We start from the raw sequence: 23,021 nt of genomic DNA on the forward strand, positions 1-23,021 counted from the left end.
GGACTGACCCCTGCCCTCACCTGAAGACTGTGCAGGAGAACTCCCTGTTCTAGGCCTGAAAGAGCCCTGAGCTCTGCCCCTACCACGTCTAGATCTACCCCTAGACTGGGAATCATAAGAAGGATCGTCCACCCTTTAGCAGGCCAATTTCTGCTAAACTTTGGAGGCTGAACCTGCAAAAATCTTTAACAGTCTGCATAGACTTTGCTTTGTCTTCCATTTTCTTTAAAACTGCCTCAACAGGAGGACCAAACAACACGTCAGATTGTAAAGGAGCATCTAAAATCCTTGTTTTAACATGTTCAGACAAATTTTGATCCCTTAGCCAGGCGTGCCTGCGAAGAACTGACCCAGTGGCAGCCACCCTAGACGAGGCCTGTACAGCATCAAAACCACATTGCAAAGAATGCTTACCCACCTGTTCAGAAACATGCACTAAATCTTGCAACTCTTTACAATCAATACCTACTGCCAAAGCATCAACCTTAGACTTTAATTGTGAAAGGAGATAGTTTTGGTATTTCAACATGTGAAACTGGCAATTCAAAGCCCTCATAGCAAGAGTGGAAGAAGTATAAACTTTCTTTCCCCATCTATCCAAGGCCCTAGCCTCTTTGTCTGTAGGCACAGGATTCTTAACAACAGAAGCCTTAACACCTTTAGGCCCCTGGCTAACAGTTTCTGGGTCTGCCCTAGGACTTTTAAAAAGATACTTATGAGCTTCAGGCACCCTGTAATACCTATCCGGCTTAACAGGAGCAGGAGGCAAAGAATCAGGATTAAGGGAAGCCTCTGTAAAGACATCTTCCACTACATCCAAAACAGGAGGTATAGCCAAAGGCCTATGCTGGGGTAAAAACAAAAATTCCCTAAGCTTTTTCCTGGAATCCGAGAAGTCCTGACCTTCCCACTTAAAATGCTCCCTCATGGAATGAAGAGTTTCTGAAAAAGAAAAATCCTCAGGGGGAGAAGCAGAAGGAGTAGAATCATCCACATCAGAATCAGAATAAGGAGAGTACTCCTGCAAGTCTTCAGCCGAAGACTCTGACACATCTGAAACCTGCTCAAAACCCCCCAGCTCAGGCTCCATCCTAGGCCTCTTATCAGGAGGGGGCATAGAACCCCTAATCAAAGTAATTAAATCTTCTGCCATTTTAAGCATATGCTTCTTGGGCACAGTACCTGAAGAGCTAGGGGTAACACCAACTGAAGCTAAACCTGGCCTGCCCCTGGGAGAAGCCTTAGAAACAGAAGGAGAGGGCCTAGCTACCCTTGGAAGGGAGGGGAGTATAGTAAACTGAGAAGCCCCCTCAGCTAGACTTGCCTCCTGAGAAGCCACATCTTGCAAGACTAAAGTCTCACCCTGGGAACAAAAAGAAACCTCCGGTGGAGCCACCGGCTCCACCGACACCTCTAAAGAACCGGCGTCCGGTACAGACGGTTCTTCCAGTCTAGGCTTAACTGCTTTGTCCTTGCGCTTCTTTGTAGAAGCAGACGTCGGAGCATCCGACGGCATGTTATAATTGCACCGCTTCCCAAAGACTAACCTTGCACAATCCAATCTCCTCTTTATAGTGCGTTTATTAAATCTAGCACAAGAGCGACAGCCAACCACGTCGTGCTCAGGCCCTAAGCAAGGAATACACAAAGTATGATAATCTCTATGCGGTATCTGTTTCCCACAAGAAATGCAATTATTGACTTTTTCTGACATCCGGTAAATCACTGAGGCAAGAAAAAACTAAAATATTCCCCAACGGGTACTTAGCCAACTTTGAACTCGGTCTGAAACTCAAATCGAAAATCTCAGAATGCCAACCGGCACTTGCAATGCTGCTTCTGCATCGGACCATGCGGCAAAAGACTGAGGATATGACGCCGGTCATGCGCATTTGTACCCTGACGTCCTGATGTCAGTCAAATGCGCCTTGACCGACGTCAGCCTTATACTTTGATATTCGGGCCGACCGAGGACAGCGGACTACCCAAGTGTAAGGACTGCAGCAATGTGAGATGAAGAACATCCACATTGCAAAGTAGGTTTACCAACTTGTTCTGCAGAATGCATTAAATCTTGCAAGTCTGTGTTCAGCAGAGTCCGGAATCATCATTTTCTGTTTTAGTCCCATAATATGCTGCTGATACTATAACATATGAAACTGGAAATTTAAAGCCCTAATGGCCAAACAGCAAAAGTGTATACCTTCTTACCCAATCTGTCCAAGGCTCTAGAATCTCTATCAGAAGGGGTAGGACTTTTTAGCAGCATTAGCCTTAATGCCTTTCGGTCCTTGGGAAATGGTCTCAGGATCCGCAGAAGGATTCCTGAAGCGGAACTTGAGTCAGGTGCTCTGTAGTACCCGTCAGGTTTTAGTAACAGTCAGGTTTTCAGGGAGCTGGAGGTAAAGTGTCTGGGGTAAGGCAAGATTCCAAGAAGGCATCATCCACGTCCAGAACAGGAGGAATAGCTAAAGGCCTGTGTTGAGGCAGGAGTAAGAATTCCCCAAGTCTCTTTTTGGACTCAATCCTGGCTTTCCCAGTGGAAATGCTCCCTAAGAGTATGCAAGGGTTCACAGAGAAAAATCTTCTGGAGGGGAAGCAGAGGGAATGGAATCCTCTACATCAGAATCCTCATAAGTAGATAAGGGCAAATCCTGGTAATCAGAAGGAGCAGAAATATCAGATTCCTGATCTGAAGAATCAGAAAGAAAATCAGTTCTAGGTCTCTTAGAGGGGGAAGGGCTGGCTTCCCCTAATTAAGGTTAAGGTCTTAAACCATTCTAAGCATTTTTTGAGGCACATGGGCCTGAGTCTGCAGTAGGGTCGTCTGTTTTCTAGGCATAGTGAGTTTTTTGCCTGAGAAATTCGGAGCTTCTGGATGGAAACTATGGCGTCTTGTTTAATACGAATGCCTGTAGGCCTGAATACACTCAGAAGCCAGTGCCTGCACAGCGGCTCCAGACCCATCCAAGGTAGAGACATCCGCAGGTTCTATAGTCAAGGCATTCAGCGGCACACTGGACTCAGAATGGGTCTCAGTAGCAGCATGCGAATCTGAAGTAGCGGGTATCGGGGGCTGCAAAAGCACCTGGGTGTACGAGCAGACTGGCGACTAGCTTAACGTAAGTGTCATCTGCAGTTTTAGACCTATGCAGTCTGTCTATCCTTACGTTTTTTCAGAATATAGGTAGTCTGATGGCTTAGCGCCATTTCGGAATACGGATGTGGCTACAAAAACAGCCCGACTAATAGTTTGGGCGTTCAACAAGGCAGAAAACAGACAGCACGGGACATTGTGGTCTGCCCTAAACAGGTGATGCAGTAAGAATGAAAATCTCTATGATGCATTTGCTTTCTACGGGCAAGACCATTGTTAACTTTTACAGACATCGGTTAGAGCAAGAAAAAGGATCCCCAACGGGGTACTTTTTTTTTTCTTTCTTTCTTGAAGATTTTGGGCCTGAAATTCGAAAATGAAAAATTTCAGGCGACGGCCGACCGGCACTTGCCAACTGTTTCAGGCACCGCACAGCAAGAAATGCTGATAATGGCGTCGGCTGCATGTTTTATACCCCTGACGTCATGGAAGACGACACCACATCGGACACAGAAATCCAAAGACTCTGGTATTCAGGCTGGCTGAGGGTTACCTGCAGGCAGATAACCCAAATGTGATGACTGCAACAGTGAAACACGAAGTACAGTTGTGCACACTTACCATAAACGTAGATGTTTGAGTCTATTCACTGTTGCTGTCAGATGCTATCTTGGCTGTCACAATCTCATCAGTACAACCCCCCCCCCCCCATCTCACCTCAAACACAGCCTTCTGGTCAATAGTCTTCTGTTCAATTCACTAGAGACAAACTCAGCCCAATTTGCCAGACAGCCCAGCAAATTCAGCTGTTCATTACTTCCAAAACTCCATAAATTAACATATTAGGCCTTTATTTAATTCAAGCAAGACACTATTCCAGTTGCTGTAACTGCTTAATCACTTCCATCCTCTCACGAGATTCCCTCAAAATGTTGTGTAATGGTAGTCTCAGCCACTTGCTGCTTTTGCAGACTCCTTCATCACTTAAACAAATACTCAAGAAATAAAATCAAAATTTGATCAACTCCTCGCTTCAAACTTCAGTTTTTGCAAAAGAAATGGAAGGCCTACCCTGTTAAGGAAGCTCTGTGCAAGCAGAACGTCTGGTCTATGAAAGTCAAAAGAGGGCAGGGTCATTCACCCTTTGTTTTGGCAATCTGGGAAAAAGACTGGAAGGTAAAATGGCCTAGAGGATCACCTCAGACAATCTTGGACACAAAAGGGCAGGTCTTGAAATGACACGAAAGACCACAAATGGCTCCTTACAAATGAATGCTTGCAGTTTAGAGAAGAGGTTAAAGCTGGCAAGTGTTTTTCCAGGAGAGTTTAAGATGTGCAGCATAAAACTATTTTTTTCAATTCAAAGTGAAGGTCACAGAAAAAGTGAGTGGTGATTTCCAGGAGGTATAATGTACAAAATTAATTTGAGAAACTACTACTTGTGTAGGAATATGCAGAAGTGACATGAGCAGGCATGCCGTTATAGCAGATGCATACACCTTGATGGACTGGAATAAATACACCTTATGTTACGCCATATTCTTTGTGCTAAATACACAGAGTTTGAACTCCACCTGACTGGCAACAACAACAAAAAAAGATATTCCACTTAGCAAGATATGGTTTCCTGGCTTCTCAGAATACAGGCCAATTCTTAAGGAAAGAAATCCTGACAAGGACAAAGAACAAAAATCAACCAACCTGTAAAAGTTCAGTGTTTTTAGGTTTGGTTGAATGACTGACCCCTTGGGTCCAGGAAAAGTTCCTCACAGGCAGGGATCCGATTCTCCCTCAACTGAGTGGAAAGCACGAGGAAGAACAAGTGCTGCCTAGGCCACTGAGGTACAGTTGTAATCTTTAACCCATCCTCTCCCTAATCTTCCAAAACACCATGAGGATGAGGGGCAATAGAAGGAAAGCATTAAACAGTCCTGGCCTAGAGGAAAGGGCATCTCACAACCTTTTTTGCAGGTGTTCTGGGATGGAACTCTGTTGTGTACTCTTGTGCAAAAACTCCTACATTTGGTATTCCCTTCAGCTGTACTAGGTAGAGAAAAACCTTGAGCATTTATCGGTTTGGGTGTTGAAAGGATCCGATTAGGTGATCTGTCAGGAAGTTCTTACCCTGGGGTGTATAAAGCTATGGGTATAGCAGAAATTTCGCAGCCAGATCCCAAATGCAAGCTTGCAGAGGTGGCAAGAGTGGGTGCATCTCTACTTGTTTAAATAACACGAACATCCTGACAGATGGCATCACATTTAAGGACTACGGTTTCTTGCAGTGTTTGAAGGTTTTCATGGGATAGGACTGCTCTTACATCTGTAGTGTTTTGCCAGGCTCTCGTCCCATGTTCCCTGTATTACTACATATGCTAAGTGAGCATCATAGGTCAGGAGCAAAAGGTGTGCGGCCAGAACACGGGAGGCTAAATGAGATACAAAAGGGACATTTTTTCCCCATTTTAAAACAGGGGGAGGAAACAACCAAAGTCTCTAGATAATTATAGAACCAGCAGTTTTTTTTCTTTTAACCACTGCAGGTTTTTCATGTGGAGCTTTACTAAGGGAACCATCGGGATGCACGATGTCATAAGCAACAGAAGTCCAAGGAAGATCGGCTAAGATGGCTTCCTGGCTGTGGTGGAGTTCAAAGTAAGCAGTTAAGGGACAGATCTTGTCCTGAGGGAGGAAAGCTTTCTGTTGAGTACAGTCTAAGGAAGGTAACTCTTTGGTAGGCCAAAGTTGGATTTTTGAATGCCAAGGATGAACCTACTTTCTGAAAGCATTATACAATGATTTGCATTGCTCTGTGGAGCTCCTCAAGGAACACTACTATGCTCAGGCAAATATAGACTACTTTGGACCTGCAAAATGGAAAGCCTGGTACCAAACATCTGAAAGACTGAGTGCAAAAGGTAGAGCATAAAACTGGATCACCCTGTGCTGGTGTTGTGTAACAGAAATTTGAAGGCAGGTATCCTTCAAATTCAATGTAATGATCCATGCCCCAAAGCCAAGGGCAATCGTAACAGTCTGGAATGGTCTAAAATGGGTACCCACAAGTCTTTTCAGAAATGGAAAAGTAAAAACCTGTGCCTGCCTCTTTGGGAGAAGAATGCTGAACAATCTTTGCTGCAGTAGGTTTCCTAACTGGAAATGAGACATGTTTGGACAAAAAAGGAATCCCAATGAAGGAAAATGAGAAGTTATGTACCTACCATAACGTTCCATGTTAGTTGTCTTCTCTCGCCTTCTTTCTTGCTTGATGGGTTCGGAGCCGATCCTCGGCTCCGACTCGGCACTTACTAAGCTCGAGAGTCACTTACCAGCTCGAGGTAGCCCCATATCCCATGACGCAAGGCGGTAAGTACCCAGATCTCGTTTGTACCTATAGGGAGAAACACCTAGCACAAAAAACTTTCCACCTGAAGGAAAGAAAACTAGCCTAAATAAGGTCTGTAATGGGAACCAGGTAACTAACTGGTGCCTAAAGAAGTAATCTTCCAAAACAAGGGAGATCAAGGTCTGTCCAGGCAAGGGGGTAGGAGGGAGGGTCGCAAGAAAGAAGGCGAGAGAAGACAACTAACATGGAACGTTATGGTAGGTACATAACTTCTCAATGTTAAGTTGTCAATCTCGCCTTCATTCTTGCTGGATGGGACCGCGTCCCTAGCACCTCTATCCTGGGTGGCTCAATGGAACAGACTCTTGAGAACCATAGAACCAAAACTGGCTCTATCCCTGGAGGCCAAATCCAATTTATAATGAGAAACAAAGGTATGAGGAGCGGCCCAAGTGGCTGCTGCACAAATAGTGTCTAGCCTGAAAGGCTGTGGAAGTGGCTAAACTTTTGGTGGAATGCGCTTTTGGTTTTGAGCACAGCTGTTTGCCCCCGAGCTGATAAATTTCGGAGATGGTGGAAGAAAGCCATCTAGATAAGGTCACTTTGGAAACAGGAAGGCCTTTCTTATTTTCAGCATAAGAAAGAGCTGATCGGATTTTCTGAATTGTTTTGTTCTGTCCAAATAATATCAGACTTGGCGGTGAACATCAAGATAATGTAATTTTTGCTCCGATCTGTTGGAGTAATTAGGGAAAAATACAGGGAGATAAATAGCTTGGCTCAAATTAGTTTTCGAAGCCACCTTAGGCAAAAAGGATGGATTAGTTCTCAAGGATACCCTGTCCTTGTGGAAGACCAAATAAGGGGGACGAACAGAAAGAGAATGAAGTTCTGACACTCTCCTGGCTGAGGTAATAGAGACAAGGAAGAGTGTTTTCCAAGAAAGAAACTTCAGTGAACATGAAACAGCTGGCTCGAAGGGAGGAAGAATTAAGGATGTCAGCACTAGATTTAGGTCCCATTGAGGAGGACGACTCCTGACAGGAGGTTTAAGGAGAAAACTCCCTTTTAGAAAGGCTCTACAAAGCCTGTGGGACATAATGTTGTGATCTGCAAACCCGACATGAAAGTTCGAGATAGCAGCCAACTGAACTTTGACTGTGAAAGATGAAGAGCCCGAGTGAAAGATTTCCGCTAAAAAATCCAAAACTGCATGAACAGGGGCAGTAAAGGGATCTATATTCTTAGATTTTGCCCAACAGGAGAAGCGTTTCCACTTGCTGGTATAAATCCTTCTAGTAGAGGATTTAAAGGAAGCCACTATGATATCCCTAACCGGGTTAGAGATCATAGGAAGCCTGGCTAAGGAAGGAAGTGGAGCAACCAAGCTGCGAGGTTGAGAGAAGGAATAGACCGATGCAGCTGACCCGATTGGTGAATCAGGTCTGGCACTGGGTCCAGATGCCACGGCTGCACCAACAGGCGACGATGGAGGAACGGAAACCAAATTTGTCGAGGCCAATAGGGGGCAATGAGAATCATTTTGGCTCTCAAAACGGTGGCTTTCTGGAGTACTTGTAGAATCAAGGGAAAGGGAGGAAAGGCATAAAGAAGTCCCTCGGGCCAATCCTGGGTAAGAGCGTCTCTGGGGGGGTGGCCTGGCAGTGGGAAGAGAGAGGTCTGGGCATTTGCTGTTTTGGGGAGTAGCAAAACGATCGCAACATGGGCGGCCCCATTCTAGAAAAATCTCCTCCACTATAGATTGTTTGAGAGACCACTCGTGAGGCATGAGAATAGCTCTGCTCAATCTGTCCGCTAAAATGTTGGTTTTCCCAGGGATATGTGTTGCTACCAGAAACCGATGAGAGGAGATCGCCCATTGCCAAAGTCTGAGAGCTTCTCGACACAAGGGGTAGGACTTGGTTCTGCCCTGTTTGTTGATATACCATACTACAGACATATTGTCCGTGTGAACTGCAATTGTTCCCAAGGGAAGAAAGTCGTTGAGGGCTTGCAACGTTAAAAGCACTGCTCTCATCTCTAGGACATTTATGTGCAGGTTGTATTCGAACGGTTGCCACGTCCCATGAACCATCCTGCCCTGATAATGACCCCCCCCACCCGATCAGGGAGGCGTCCGTAGTGACTGTGGCTACCGGGGCCGGGGATACAAAGGGTCTGCCCTGATGAATCTAGGGAGAAGAAAGCCACCAGGATAGATGGTTTTTGCAAGCTTGTGTAACCAGGATTTTGTGACGCATGTGAAGTTGTTGGTAAGACCACTAGGTGAACAACATCCATTGAAGACGACGCATGTAGAAGCGGGCCAAGGGAAGAATGGTAATGGCCGCTGCCATGAGGCCCAATACTTTCAGGACCAGTCTGGTTTGCACCTTTTCGCTGGCAAGGATGATCCGCACGTGACTTTGGATATCCGAGATTCTTTGGTCTGTGAGGGTTGCTGACATCCGAACAGTGTCTAAATTTGCGCCTATGAAAGTAATAGATTGGCAGGGCAACAAGGAGGATTTTTCGTAGTTGATCGAAATTCCTAACTGAGTGCAGAGATTTAGGGTGTAATCCCTGGCTTGGAGAAGTTGATGCCTGGTGGTGGCTGAAAGGAGCCAGTCGTCGAGATACGGAAACACCTGGAATCCTTGACATCTCAGGTGAGCCGTGACCACTGCCATACATTTGGTGAACACTCTGGGGCTGTAGTGAGGCCAAAGGGCAGGGCTCTGAATTGAAAGTGACTGGACCCCAGCCGAAAGCGGAGAAACCTTCTGGAGCGCCTGTGAATTTTTATGTGATAGTACGCATCCTGAAGGTCTATTGAGCACATCCAGTTGTCTTTGCCCAGGAAGGGCAAAATTGATTGAAGTGTGACCATTCGTAATCTCGTCTTTCACAGACTTGTTGAGTCTGCTGAGATCCAATATTGGTCTCCAATCTCGCGTCTTTTTGGGGACCAAAAAGAACCTTGAGTAGATTCCGGGCTCTGAATGGTCTGTTGTAACTGGCTGAATGGCTCTTTTGTGTAGAAGCTTTGATACTTCTAACTTTGCGATTTCCCTTAGACCGGGTGGCACATCTGGAAGGGAATTTTTGTGAGTGAAGGGACTTTCCTCGAAAGGAATTTTGTAACCCTCGGATATGATCGACTGTACCCATCTGTCTTGTGAGAGGGAAAGCCAGGCTTGTGGGTACAGCGATAATCTTCCCCTGACTGCCTCATTGAGACTGTTTACCATAGGGAGGTGCTTTGTTTCCAGATTTGGAGGTGGAGACACCCCATTGTTTTGTTCTAAAAGTTCCTTGTGACTGCCTCCAAGGATGGACAGTCGGGCAACACCTCAGGGATGCTGGAAGGGCTTGTCAGAGAGAGACTCTCTGCTTCCCTGGTTTTATGGACCCCCTCTGCCTCTAGGGCGGCGTCTTATTACCCCCTCTGCCTCCAGGGGTAAACTGACCACGTGTATCCGGCGTGACTCCTTGGGTTTTGCGGAACCACATCTTTCCACCCTTCTGTCCTTGAGGTAAGGTCTAGAAGGGGTGGAAAAACGGACCAGTATGGCAGAAAGAGTCTTGCCGTCCTGCTCACACCTGGTCAATGTATCCTTCACTTGAGGACCAAACAAAGTTGATCCATCAAAGGGAGAGTTTGTGAAGGACGCCTTGAAGGGATCTGCAAAATTACAGAGCCGCATCCAGGATTGACGTCTCAGAGCCACTTCTGTGCCTGCGGCTCTACTCGCTCCATCTGCTGCGTATGAAATCAGCCGCATGGAGGAGTTGGTTATGGAGTTAAGGATTCCAAGCTGAGAAGCAATCTTGTCTTGTGCCCCTGGAGCTGCAGGATCCTGTACTACTTCACCTAGTTCCTTAAGGATGTCTCTTTGGAGTCTGGTGAAGTGACACAAATAGTTCAGCGAACGCATGGCAAAAGTCGCTGAGGAAAACATCCGCTTACCATACCTGTCCATGGTCCTGGAATCCTTGTTAGGAGGATGGACTGGTACGGAAGGATCTGCAAGTTCCTTCTTAGTGGCGGCCGCCACCACCATGCCATCAACCGGGACATCTTTTGTAAGGAATTGCTGTTCGGAAGGGGCTGTAATAAATTTAGAAGGCCTCCTGGGAACTGGCTCTACAAAATCAGGAGAAGCCCAAGCCTTTCGAGCAATTACCTGCATGAGGGGGTCAAAAGGCGGAGACACCCAGGAGGTGGAGGGTCGAGAACCAAACGCCTCTAGGTATACAGATCGGAGGGATTTATGGTGGGCCAGTTTCCCCTCTGTTTCAGGAGTTCTTGGATGTCTGAAAAGGAGACATCCTCAGAGGGGGATCTTGGGGACCCCTCCGACTCATCTAAGTCGGTATCCGAAGTAGTAGACTCAGGGGAGTCTAGGTGCTTCCTCTTACAAGTCCTCTTGCGCGGAGGACCTCCTGACGGATCAGGAGAACCCTCGGAAGAGGGGGTTCCTCCCAATGGGGAAACCTGAGGCGGTGGATCTCTCGGTCCGGGAGCAAGAGAGCGGGAAGAGAAACAGGCACCGTAGAGGGAGGAGCTAAAGGAATAGACTGCTGACTGAGCCCAGGGGCCAGCACACTCCTCATCACCTCGAAGGCTCCCCTCCCAGGGAGGTCCGAGAGAACCCGTTCCGAAGAAACTGGGACTCCCGGGCCCACCGAAAGGGAAGGCTCCGAGGCAGATGTCGGAGCCGAGCTCACCAAGGCCGAAGTTCCAAGGGGAAGAGCGGGGTCCGACAAGGATCCGATGCTACTCACCCCCTCGGAGCAGACCAGGGAAGCCCGGCCACCGAATCCCTCCAAGGAAGGTCTCGAGGAGGAGATAAGAGTAGATGCTGAAGGCGCAGAAGGGGGGGGGGGTTATCTGGCCCTCAGCCGTAGCAGTAACTATTCCCGTAGACTCCAGTTCCAAACTCTGGGGTAGAGTCGAAGGAGGAACTTGAAGAGGGTGTGGACTGATAGTCTGTTGAGACAGACTATGAAGCATTTGGGCTAGTGCCTGTCATTTTAATAATCTGCTTACCACCCTCTCTAAATCATGGTCTGACAACCTGGAAGATCTAGATGATCGGCTCCGATGGGTCCGCTCCGAAAAAAGAGGTGAGGCCGGAGCCGACAGTATCGGTTCCAAAGAGGGAGACCTGGACCTCTTCCTCGAAGGAACCATCAGAGCCGATGAAACCATGGATCCAGACGGAGCCGATAACTTTTTGGCACCAAGTGTAGGTATAGATGTATCGGCTCCGGCCGGAGCCGATACAGGCAAAGAGATCATGGTGTCGGCGCCGACACCGAAGCCTGAGCCACATGGATGTCAGAGCCAGTCGGAGCAGACACCAAAGTGACCTTCACAGTATCGGCACCGATAGCCATCGGTGCCGAAGATTTCTCCAAGCTAAGATCGGCTCCAGCCGGAGCCGATCTCTACTCCGAAGGAGTCGGAGCCAAGGACAAAGGCTTAGGTACAGAAGCCTGGGCCTTGGTAGTCTTTGAGGGCTTACCCGGAGCCGATTTTGCCGGGGAGCCCTCCGGTTTAAGAAGTCCTCTTAAAATGAGTTTGTTTCTCCTTTCCTGCAGGACTCTCTGGCTAAAAGAATGACAAATTGCACAGGAGTCCTGCAGGTGGAGAGGTCCCAAGCAGTATATACAAGAAGTGTGACCGTCTGTCAGAGACATCTTCTGACAGCACGAGTCACACTTCTTGAAGCCTGAGACCCTCTGATCTTTAGACATAGTGCTTTCACAAAAACTACACACACAGTCCCGAACCAGAGAAACTAAATTTAAAGAACTGAAAAGTAAAAACTGTCACACACACCCTGACAAGGGGGGGGATGGGAGGGATTAAAGGCCTCACTAAAAAAGTAAAGGAAAAATAAAGTTAGTCAGAAAAAGCCTGACAATTATCTATAAAGGTAGAATTTTAAAGAAAATAGAAAATATTTCTGATTGGGGGCTAAAGTTTAGTAATATTAAAGACTTACCAGGAGCTGGTAAAAGGAGGACCTCATCAGCGAAGCGGCAAACGAGATCTGGGTACTTACCGCCTTGCATCATGGGATATGGGGCTACCTCGAGCTGGTAAAAGTGACTCTCGAGCTTAGCAAGTGCAGAGTCGGAGCAGAGGATCGGCTCCGATCCCATCAAGCAAGAATGAAGGCGAGATTGACAACTTAACATCAGTTAGTTGCAAGGCGTAGTCTTTCCCAACAGTTTGCAAACACCCAGCTTTCTTATGTGATCTATTGCCATGCTGAAGAAAAAAGCTCCCCCTAGAGTCCAAGAGGGGAGGGGGAGAGAAAAATGCTACTAAGTTACAACTATTCCTTGCTGCCCTTTTTTTATATATATATATATATATATATATATATATATATATATATATATATATATATATATATATATATATATACAGAACCGTCTTTTGCCCCATAGGCTGCTTAGCTCCACTTGTTGGGAGGAAAAGGTCACAAATTCACAACACAGTTTCTACTGTATCTAAGTGATGGGGGAAAGTAGAGCTCTGTAACAGACTAACAGTCCCTTTTCCTCGGTTTCTCAAGTATTTTCTCTGCAACAGCTCAAAAAGAAAATCTCCACATCCCAAGGAGCATTGAGTAGGTCAGTTTTAAAATTCTCAGAGGAGTTGAATCCTCAGCCAGGCATAACTCTTGGTAATGAACCCCATAGCTGCTGCCCCTCCATAATGAATCAAGAGCATCACAGCCACATTTAAGTGCCTCGACTCCTGAAGGCAAACATTAACCAATTCCGGAACGTCCCATGTGAAGTTGGTCTTTGATTACCAAGGACTTTTATCCGTTTCTATACAGACTCTAGGTATTTCAGCATTTGAAACTGTCAGCTGAGAGCTCTCATGGCCAAGGTAGCAGAAGTGCACATTTCCTGCCAGTCTAGCATCCCATTGCCCTATCACTCGGCAAGGGGTTCTTGGATGCAGATCCAGTCTCTCCCTTGTTGGACTTTCTGAAACAAAATGGGTCTGTCAGCAGGCTCTTGTAGAGGTGTCTAGCTCCCTACACAGGTGGTCTGGCTTTCTTGGAGTGGAGAGAGATCTAGCTCCAAGGATGCGTCAACAAACACATCATCCAAGAGAAAATGCACAACTTTTACCAAAGTACTTACCATATCACAGGAAAGAGGTTGGTTCCTTTGTTAAACATTCACACTGCTTTTTGAACTACAAGAGGGAATGCCAAAATCATTTCAACTGCCAAGACTCAAATCTCATCCAAAGTTGCAAAAGCTTGAAACATAATTAGGAACAGCGATGGGATGCTGAGAAAGCATGTCCCTTGCTAAACTGGTTCTTTTTCCACATTTTACTAATTGACCAGACACCAAGCCCCTATGAACTTTCTGTATTACTCATTTAAGCAAATTTTACTACATACAGATACGGTTCTCCAATAATGTATTCGCTCCACAGTAATGACATCCAAGAATCCCTGGACAAGGCAATGGCCCTACAAAGCCCATTTGCTTCCCATCAGCTCTGTGTCAAGTTGGGTGGCTGGGGAACAGGCCAGCCAACTCTCCCCCACAGCAGCTCTTTTGAGCACCAAGGATAACTTCCGATTGAAGAGTGTTGCTACATGCACACTCCCTCCTTGGCTTACTGTGCAACCTACATATGGGAGCATAAGTTCACAGTACCCCCCCCCCCCCCGAGGTAAGCTAGCAAAGGCCACTGACTTCCATCCTTCGCTGCCAGAACCTAACACCACATCCACTATTTGAACTCTGGTTGCATACAACAGTCAGGACTTTTTCTAAAGCACAAGTTGACTTATTTTTAAATGCTTTTACAGTTTTACTAATTCTTCTCCTCTTCCAACCTGTGTTTAAATAATCAGACTGGTTTTACCAACTCAAACCCTCCAACCTCCATGTTACGTAGTCTTCTTCTTTCAGAATGCTTTTTCTATAGTCCTTTCTTTCTCTATTTGACCTCATCCCATTTCCTGTCTTTCGCAAATTTAAATCGGCTGGTGACTCATGAAATGTGTTAGCAACGAAATTCAAAAAGGCATGGAAGATGTGAAAGGGAATAAATTTAGCGCACTAGGCTTACCACTGCCTCTCTCCCATCAAGCAAAGCATTTGGAACACTCAAGGAAAAGCACTGTGGAAAGAGAGAAAAGGCAAAGGAAGGGCACCCAAGACACCTCAGCCATGAACTAAATAGTGCATAAATTAGACTGAAGTAATGCTTGGGATCAGCTTTAAGAATCTGGTCCAAAATTGTAAGACTTCAACAGAAGATTTTGCTGAAATGTCAACACTGCACAGTGGAAGATGCACATTAATGACCTCCGTGGGGTGGAAAAAGCAACTATAACCACTTACAATGTGGGATTTTCTGGAACAGTACCTTAAAATGTGATGGGCAACATAAGAGCAAACTAGTCATAAGAAGCAGGATTTTATAGAAAGGAGAAAAATTCCTTTGTCGCGACTTGTGTGGCAGAAGAAATCATTGTGCCGAAAGGAAAACACAGACCAGGATGAAATGGCTTTAGAGTGCAGCTGTTCCCCAGATATACCATGAAAAGGCAGTTTAGCAGTGGAGAAAGCCTGAGAAGCAAGTAACTGACATTGCCTTAGTAAATCTAGAAACACCAGCACCTAAAGTTAAAAAGTAGCCACTAGCATAGCAGCCCAAAACCACTTTATTCAATGTAGTCCAGGTGATGAATTTTTGATTACTGCCTGCTTATAGAGAGCAACGTAAATGAAATTTTCAGGTCAGTACAGCTGTCCTGAAATGGCCAAGACAGTGCTGTAGCCCACTCATAACAGTGATTTAAATAAATTTCATAAAAAAAGTCTACAATGGCATACTAAACTATGATTATTTAATGCACACTTCTGGCTTTGGAGTAAAAAATTGAAGGATACAGATGGCCTGAACTGCCTCAATTGGCTGTTCAAATGTGACTGTTGCTATTCCGCGACTCTTGCCATCTTTGTCTTCTTTAATATCCGCACGTTTCACAGTGCCTGCCATGCTGAAAACCTCTTTCAGTTTTTTCCAAGTGACTTTAAAATCCAGCTGGGTGGAAGAAAAAAAAAAGTGTTATGTTAAATCAAGAAATGGCACAAAGTTAGGCAAATAAAGCAGCAAAACAAGACGAAATCTGCTTGTTTAGTTGAAAGTTGTGCAAAAATAGTCTTGCTGGTAATAAAACCACTTATTCACAGGATACACCCACACAAATATATAACACGTGGATATTATAATACATATATATATCTATGCCTGCACATAGATTACACAGCTATACATGTACATATTCATCCATACCTACTGCACAAACAAAAGGGCAAAGCTTTTAAGCATCTAATAAGCAGATGTAACATCTCAGCCATAACCTTCTAGCCTCTGGCACTAAATCGAGACTGCTCCTTAGAACACTGTGGCAATGCATTTACAAATTTTAATAAAAAAACTCAATACAAGTAGTGGAGATATTAACCACGATCACTTAGTTAAACTGAGCCACATGTTAAGGGTCACATTTGAAACAGGACAGAAAAAACACTGTCACTGCCCATTTACACTACAGTCTACTAGACACTACAATGATGCATACGGCCTTAAGGATACATTTGGTTTTGGAAATTTATTACTATATGGAATCAGGGAAACCTTGGGTGATAAAAACAGTCAACTGTAATACCTGTACTACAAGTTTTATATCCTGGGATTTTAAATTACAGTCAAGTGACACCTCCAGGTGCCCCTGCAGTTAGATCCTACTGATGCCTCTAGGTGTCAAATATTGCTTGTTCATATTTGCATCGGTATTTCCAGAACCATGTAACAAAAGTAACTGGAAACAGTTTGTTTGGAGATGGCTTTGCCCTCTGCCCCTGCAACAAAGCTAACCAGCAACTGATCAGACTTTCTGAAGTCCTGTCTAGATAGAATCTGAGCTGTCTGTGCACATCTAGAGTGCAGGATCCTTTCCCCCTTGTTCTGAAAGTTAGGAAAAAAGGAGGGCAAATGAATGTATTCGTTGAGCCACACTGACCACCACCTTGGGCATGAGGGATAGGGTTAGTCCCGAGGGATACCCTGTCACAGCATGGAAGATGAAGGGTTCCACAACCATGAGTACTTGCTGCTCATAGACCCTTCTGGATGAAGTGATAGACAGAAGAAAAGCAGTCTTGCAGGAGAGAAATTTTAGCTCTGTGAGGCTTGTTCGAAGGGGGGCAGGGTGAACTTTTCCAAAACAAAGTTAAGGTTCCAAGATGGGGTTGGTGCTCTTCTGGGTGGCCTCAAGTTGCTAGCTCCTCTTAGGAACGGTTTCATCACAGGGTGTGAGAAAAGAGGCTGCTCACTGGGGGAATGAGCAGAGACAGCAGAGGCATGAATTTAAATAGAGGAAAAAAAAGAGACCACTGTGTAGCAGGTCAGCTAAGTAATCTAGGATGTGACGGAAGTAGGGCTGTGTCGCATTGGCTCCCTTAGCCTGAATCCAGGTGCCGAACCTTTTCCATTTGTCAGCATAAAACTTTCTATTGCTAGGGTGTCTGGCCTCGCGTATAACATCTAGAACCTGTTGACCGAGATTGGCAGACTGATCGGGGGTTGGGGAATAAGCCAAGCTGCCAAATAGAGGGTCTGCAAATGGGGATGCATGAATTCTCCTTCCCTCTGGGTCAGGAAGGTTAGAATCTGAGCGAGATGCCATGGTGGCAGTGGAGACAGGCTGCGCAGCAGTGGGTACCAGTGCTGGAGAGGCCAGTCTGGAGCAATAAGAACTGTCCTTGTTTTTTCCTCTTATTTTGAGCAGTACCCTGGGGAAGAGAGGTAGTGGAGAAAAGGCATAAGCCGATAGACTGACCCAAGGGAAGGACAGGGCATCCACTTTCCAAGCCATGCAGTGATGCTCCCTTGGCAAAGAGGTCGACCTTCGGGGTGCTTCTAAGTTATTAGGGTGAAGGTTCTTCTGTCGAGCTGCCACTCGTGATGACTGCAACAGTGAAACACTAAGATCACGTTTAGTTACTATGACTTATAAAATCTAGTTTAAAACCTAGAACCTAAAGACTACCACTATAAAAACAGATTGTGCTTAAGAGTTTGTCATTTATAAAATTCTTCTGTAACCCCTATGGTTCCAGAGATATGGAAATTTGCTTAAAATGTTAGGACAGAATTTGATTCCATCAAAAAACTTAGGTTCTGTCCACTCCAAGTTATAGTGCATAATTCCAAAGCTCCATTACAAGGAATGAGTTAATATAGGAGCACAGAAATCTTGACAAAGGTTTTGACAAAGTCTACACTGTACAGTTTACAAGACAGATTTGTGTAAGCACGTTATAAATGCTGTTAAAGTCATGGTACAGGACACTGTAAAGTATTACTGATCCCCTTATTTGTAACTTTTAACATTTACTGTTCATAATGCTTGTATTTCCACCTTAGACTTTTAAACTTAAATTTTCAGAAAATGTGCTGTAAGTTAAGAACGCATGTAGGCTGCTAGAGGTAGGACAGTTTAGAGGTGCTAAAGATAAAGCAAACTGCTATAAAATTAATATGACAAGCAAAAAGTAGTTTTGTACCTACCATAAATGTAGATGTTAGAGTGCTAATACAACTGCAGTCACAAAAGATGGGTTTTCCTGCCGTCAGGCGGGTCCTCGGTCGGCCAAATTCCAAAGTCTAGGTCCGGCATCAGTTGTCGTCGCATCTTCCCCGACGTTAGTGCAACAGGAGTACAAAAGAAACAGCAGACGCCATTTTCTTCAGTTTTTCTTAACCCCAGATGTCAGGTGTCCCCAGAAGGAAGGCAATACATAAATTTGTGTAATAAAGCAAAGCCATATAATCAAAATACAGTAGTGCAAGCAAATACATCATGAATGAATACCCCAATCAGGTTGCATGAGGATATGTTAGCCAATAGGCCTGTCCCAAGAGGGGAAGGTGGAGGGAAACCTCGACTGCAGCTGTATTACAACTCAAACATCTACATTTATGGTAGGTACAAAACTACTATGTTCATCGTGCATACAGCTGCAGTCATAACAGATGGGTAGAATCCCAAAGCTAAGAAAAGGGTGGTAGGCACTAGGTGGAACTAGGAGGAGCCAGAATGCCCTGCAAGACTGCAGTGGCAAACCTGCTCTAGATATGGAGTATAGTGGAAGGTGGTAGTGCTTGGAGAAGGTATGCACAGAACTCCAAGTGGCTGCTTCTAAAATATCTTTGGTAGGAACTCCTCTGAGAAAGGCTGCAGAGGTAGCCGTGGCCCTTGTGGAGTGAGATCTGATGCCTATAGGTACAGTTTTGCCATGAAAAGAATAGCAAAAGCGTATGCAGTGGCCTATCCATTTTGAGATTGTCTGTTTGGAGATGGGCTTTCCTTGAGCTCCTATAGCATAGGACAGAGCTGTTCTGATTTTCTGAAAGGCTTTGTTCTGTCCAAATAACGTAGCTGTCTGGATGTCCAAAGAATGTAGTAATCTCTCCCCTTTGTTTTGAGGATTAGGATAAAAGGTAGGTAAGTGTATGGCCCGATTCAAAGCTACCCTGGATACCACTTTTGGCATAAAGGATGGGCTGGTTCGTAAGGAAACTCTGTCCTGATGGAAGATGATAAAAGGCTGCACAGCCATGAGCTTGTAGTTCCGAAACCCTATGAGCTGAGGTAATAGCCAGAAGGAAAGCTGTTTTCCAGGACAAATATTGCAAATCTGATGAGGCAGCTGGCTCAAAAGGAGGCAAGGTCAGTTTTTCCAGAATTAAATTGAGATCCAAAGCAGGTATTGGTTGTTTCCTTGGGGGTTTTAGATTCTTAGGCCCTCTGAGGAACTCTTAAGAGGGGGTGAGAGAATAAGGGTGGATCAGTGTTGTATTCTGCAGAAATGGCTGAGGCATGCATTTTGATGGAGGAGAATGAAAGTCCACTGCTAAACAGCTCAGCTAGATACTGTAATATTTGAGGCAAGTTCAGTTTTCCAGGATCCTGGCCCTTTTTCTCATTCCGGACACAAAACAGTTTTCCATTTTGCAGATAAGCCTTTCTAGTAGACTGCCTTCTGGCCTCCAAAATGACACCCTGCACCTCCTTGGAGAGTAGGGTCTGTTGTGATGCTAAAGAATCTACCATGCGGCTAGATGGAGTGTTTTTAGCTGACTGAAGAGTTTTGAAGCTGTGCTGAGTCAGGAGAAAAGGCATTAGAGGCAGGGTCCATGGTGGGGAATGCGTCAGGCTCCTCAGGGGTGGGTACCAGTGTTGTCTTGGCCAGTCTGGAGCAATGAGAATCATCTCTGGTCTGTCTGCTCTGGTTTTCAATGGAACTTTGGGCAGCAGAGGAAGAGGTGGAAAGGCATAAACTGTCATTGATGTCCAACTGAAAGAGCGTCCACTCTCCAGGCCTTTGGATGAAAAATCCTTGAGCAGAATTTTGTCAATTGGTGATTTTTGTGGGAGGCAGAGATCTATGTCTGGCCTTCCCCATGCTTGGATTATCTCTGTAAAAACGTTTGGATGCAACTTCCATTCGTGTGGATCTGTCATATTTCTGCTTAGGTTGTCTGCCAGCGTGTTTTCCTTGCCTGGCAAGAACTGTGCTTGTAGTTCGATTTGCAAGTCCATGGCCATGTTTCAAAGTGTCATGGCCAGTCTGCATAGGGGGAATGAATGTGTACCTCCCCGTTTGTTTATGTACCACATTACTGTGGTGTTGTCTGTTCTTATCAATAGTTAACCTGGTTGCAGAAGGTCTTTGAAGGCTATAATAGCATTTATTACTGCTAGCATTTCCTTTTGATTGATGTGAAGGTGCTTTTCTTTTTGGGACCATTTGCCCTGAATGCACCGATCTGTCATGTGCGTCCCCGCAGGCGTAGTCAGAGGCGTCTGTTGTGATGACTTGATTTGCTTGAGACTTGCTGAATGGGAGACCTGTGTTTGTTTGGCATGCTTAAGCCCACCACAGAAATTCCTTTTGAAGACATGGAATTAGTGGTATTACTGTTTCCAAACTGTGGCTGTGTTGAGACCACAGGTTTTTCAGGTACCATTGAAGTTTCCTCATATGCAGCTTTGCACATGGGATTAGTAAGATGCAAGATGCCATGAATCCCAGAGCCTGCAGGATTTTCCTTGCAGTCAGCCTGGTGCAATTTGCTAGTGTTCTGAAGTATTGAGTTAGTTGCCCCTGTTTCTCTGGTGTGAGGTAGGCCATCTGGGTGTTTGTGTCCAAGTTGGCACCCAGGAAAATTATTTTCCGAGAGGGTATTAGCCTTGATTTCTTTTTGTTGACTGTATCCCAGAGAATTCAACATTATTACATAAGCCAGATGTTTCAGAAGAATGTGCTTGCTGTCCGCTTGGATCAGGCAGTCGTCCAAATAGGGGTATATTTGTATCCCTTGAAGTCTGCAGTAGGCAATTACTGATGCCAGGCATTTCGTGAATACTCTGGGCGCAGTAGATAAGCCAAAGGACAATGCAGAGAATTGATAATGGGTTGAACCTGCAAGAAATCTGAGGTATCTTCTGCAATTTTGTCTGACTGGGACATGCAGGTATGCCTCCTTGAGGTCCAATGTTACCACAGCCAAGTCTCCTTGCCCAGCATGGGAAGAAGCTGCTGAAGTGAGCATCTTGAATTTTGGAACGAGTAGAAATGCGTTTAGGATGGATAGGTCCAAAATAGGTCTCCAATCTTTTCCCTTCCTTGGTACCAGGAATAGTCCGGAATAAAAACCTTGACCTTTTCGTGCGTAGGTACCTTTTGAATAGCTTTCATGTCTGAGATCTGAAATTTGTCTTTGTGCCTCTGCCCTTTGATTGTGTGGCAGGTTTGGCATGCCTCATTTTTCGAAGGGTGTGAAAATAGAATCTGTAGTCTGTTTATAATGTCCAGGATCCATTTGTCTTTTGTGACAATATGCCAATTTTTTTAAAATAATGCCAGTTTTCCGCCTAAGGGTGCTGCCATTTGAGTCTTGCTTGGCATGCAAAGGGGAAAGTCATTGGGCTTGCTTTCTGAATGGTTGCGAGCTATCCTCACCACCTCTGTGTAGGAGCTTGCCATTGTCTGCTCTAAACGATCCTTGGGATTGCCCTCTGCCCCTCGGGCGCCTGTATCTACCTCTTTGGGGTCTGTCCGTGGCTGGAAAGGATCAATTTTTGGAAGGCCAATTTCTACTGAAACGTGGGGGTTGTACCTGTAGAAAATCTTTCACCGTTTGCATTGATTTAGCCTTTTCCTCCATTTTTCTTAATACCTCCTCAGCATTAGCACCAAATAATACATCCTTTTGTAGAGGGGCATCTAGTAATTTAGCTTTGACATGATCTGGCAAGGTTTGTTCCTTGAGCCAGGCATGTCTACGTATGACTGATCCTGTAACAGCAGCTCTACATGAGGCCTCTAGAGCATCAAAGCCACATTGTAAGGTATGTTTACCCACTTGTTCAGCACTATGCATCAAATCCTGTAACTCCTTCAAGTCTGGTTGTTCAGGTTGTGACATTTTACTTTTCAATTGTGATAACAAAAACTGTTGGTACTTTAGCATATGGAACTGACAGTTTAATGCCCTCATGGTTAAGGTAGCAGAGGTATATACCTTTTTCCCCCACCTTTCTAAGGATCTGGAATCTCTCTCGGAAGGTAATGGGTTTTAGCAGTGGAGGCCTTAATTCCCTTGGGGCCTGTGAGATGGTTTCTGGGTCAGCAGCATGGCTTTTGTATAGAAATTGGTGCGAGTCAGGAACCCTGTAGTACCCGTCAGGCTTGACTGGGGCTGGAGGTAGAGAATCCGGGTTAAGGCAGGCCTCCGAGTACACATCATCTAGGATGTCCAAGACAGGAGGTATAGCCAGAGGCCTGTACTGAGGTAGCAAGAGAAATTCCCTGAGCCTTTTCTTGGAATCTGAATAATCTTGGCCTTCCCAGTGGAAGTGTTCCCTTAAGGTATGAAGTTTCCCCAAATGAGTAATCCTCTGGGGAGGATACAGAGGGAATGGACTCCTCTGCATCAGAGTCTTCAAACGGGGAGTAAGAATGTTCCTGTTCAGAGTGCTCTGAAATAATGGAGCCCTGATCAGAGGAGGGGGAGAGATTCTTCCTCCACTCTGGGCCTTTTGTCCGGGGGGGGGGGTTTGAGAACCCCCGATAAGAGTAATTTAAATCCTCAGCCATTTTAAGCATCTGTTTTTTAGACCTGGGGCCTGGAGATGGGCCCTGTGTAGCTTGTCTCTTAGAATGCATGGCTGCTTTAGACTTAGTGAAAGCCTTGATGGAAAAAGAAGAGGAAGGTCTGAAGACACCTTGAGAGGAGGTAGACCTGTCCACATTTTGATTCACCTCCAAGAATGGCTTCGGTATCTGTAGTCAGTGTGTGGGCAGAGGAGCCTGCGACCTCGGGCACAGGAGACACCGCCAATGAAGTGTCGTCGGTAGTCAGGGGCTGCGTAGGCGCCTCGCTGAGAACCGGACCACGTGTAGTCTGCTTTGGCATGGTGACGGTAGAGGCCGCGGACCTCGTGT

The 23,021-nt window shown here is 45.5% G+C and overlaps 1 protein-coding gene across 2 annotated transcripts in view; it reads right to left on the reverse strand.

Moving 5' to 3' along the window:
* MYEF2 (myelin expression factor 2) overlaps positions 1 to 23,021 on the reverse strand; it is a 534,185-nt gene that overhangs the window by 251,623 nt on the left and 259,541 nt on the right. For both annotated transcript variants that reach the window (XM_044077583.1, XM_044077582.1), the window contains exon 7: positions 15,393 to 15,546. In XM_044077583.1, the coding sequence (XP_043933518.1) occupies positions 15,393 to 15,546 (154 nt within the window). The remainder of the gene's footprint in view (positions 1 to 15,392; positions 15,547 to 23,021) is intronic.

The sequence above is a fragment of the Protopterus annectens genome, chromosome 7.part0 (assembly GCF_019279795.1).
Source record: "Protopterus annectens isolate FY-2018-M chromosome 7.part0, PAN1.0, whole genome shotgun sequence".
Lineage (NCBI taxonomy): Eukaryota > Metazoa > Chordata > Ceratodontiformes > Protopteridae > Protopterus > Protopterus annectens.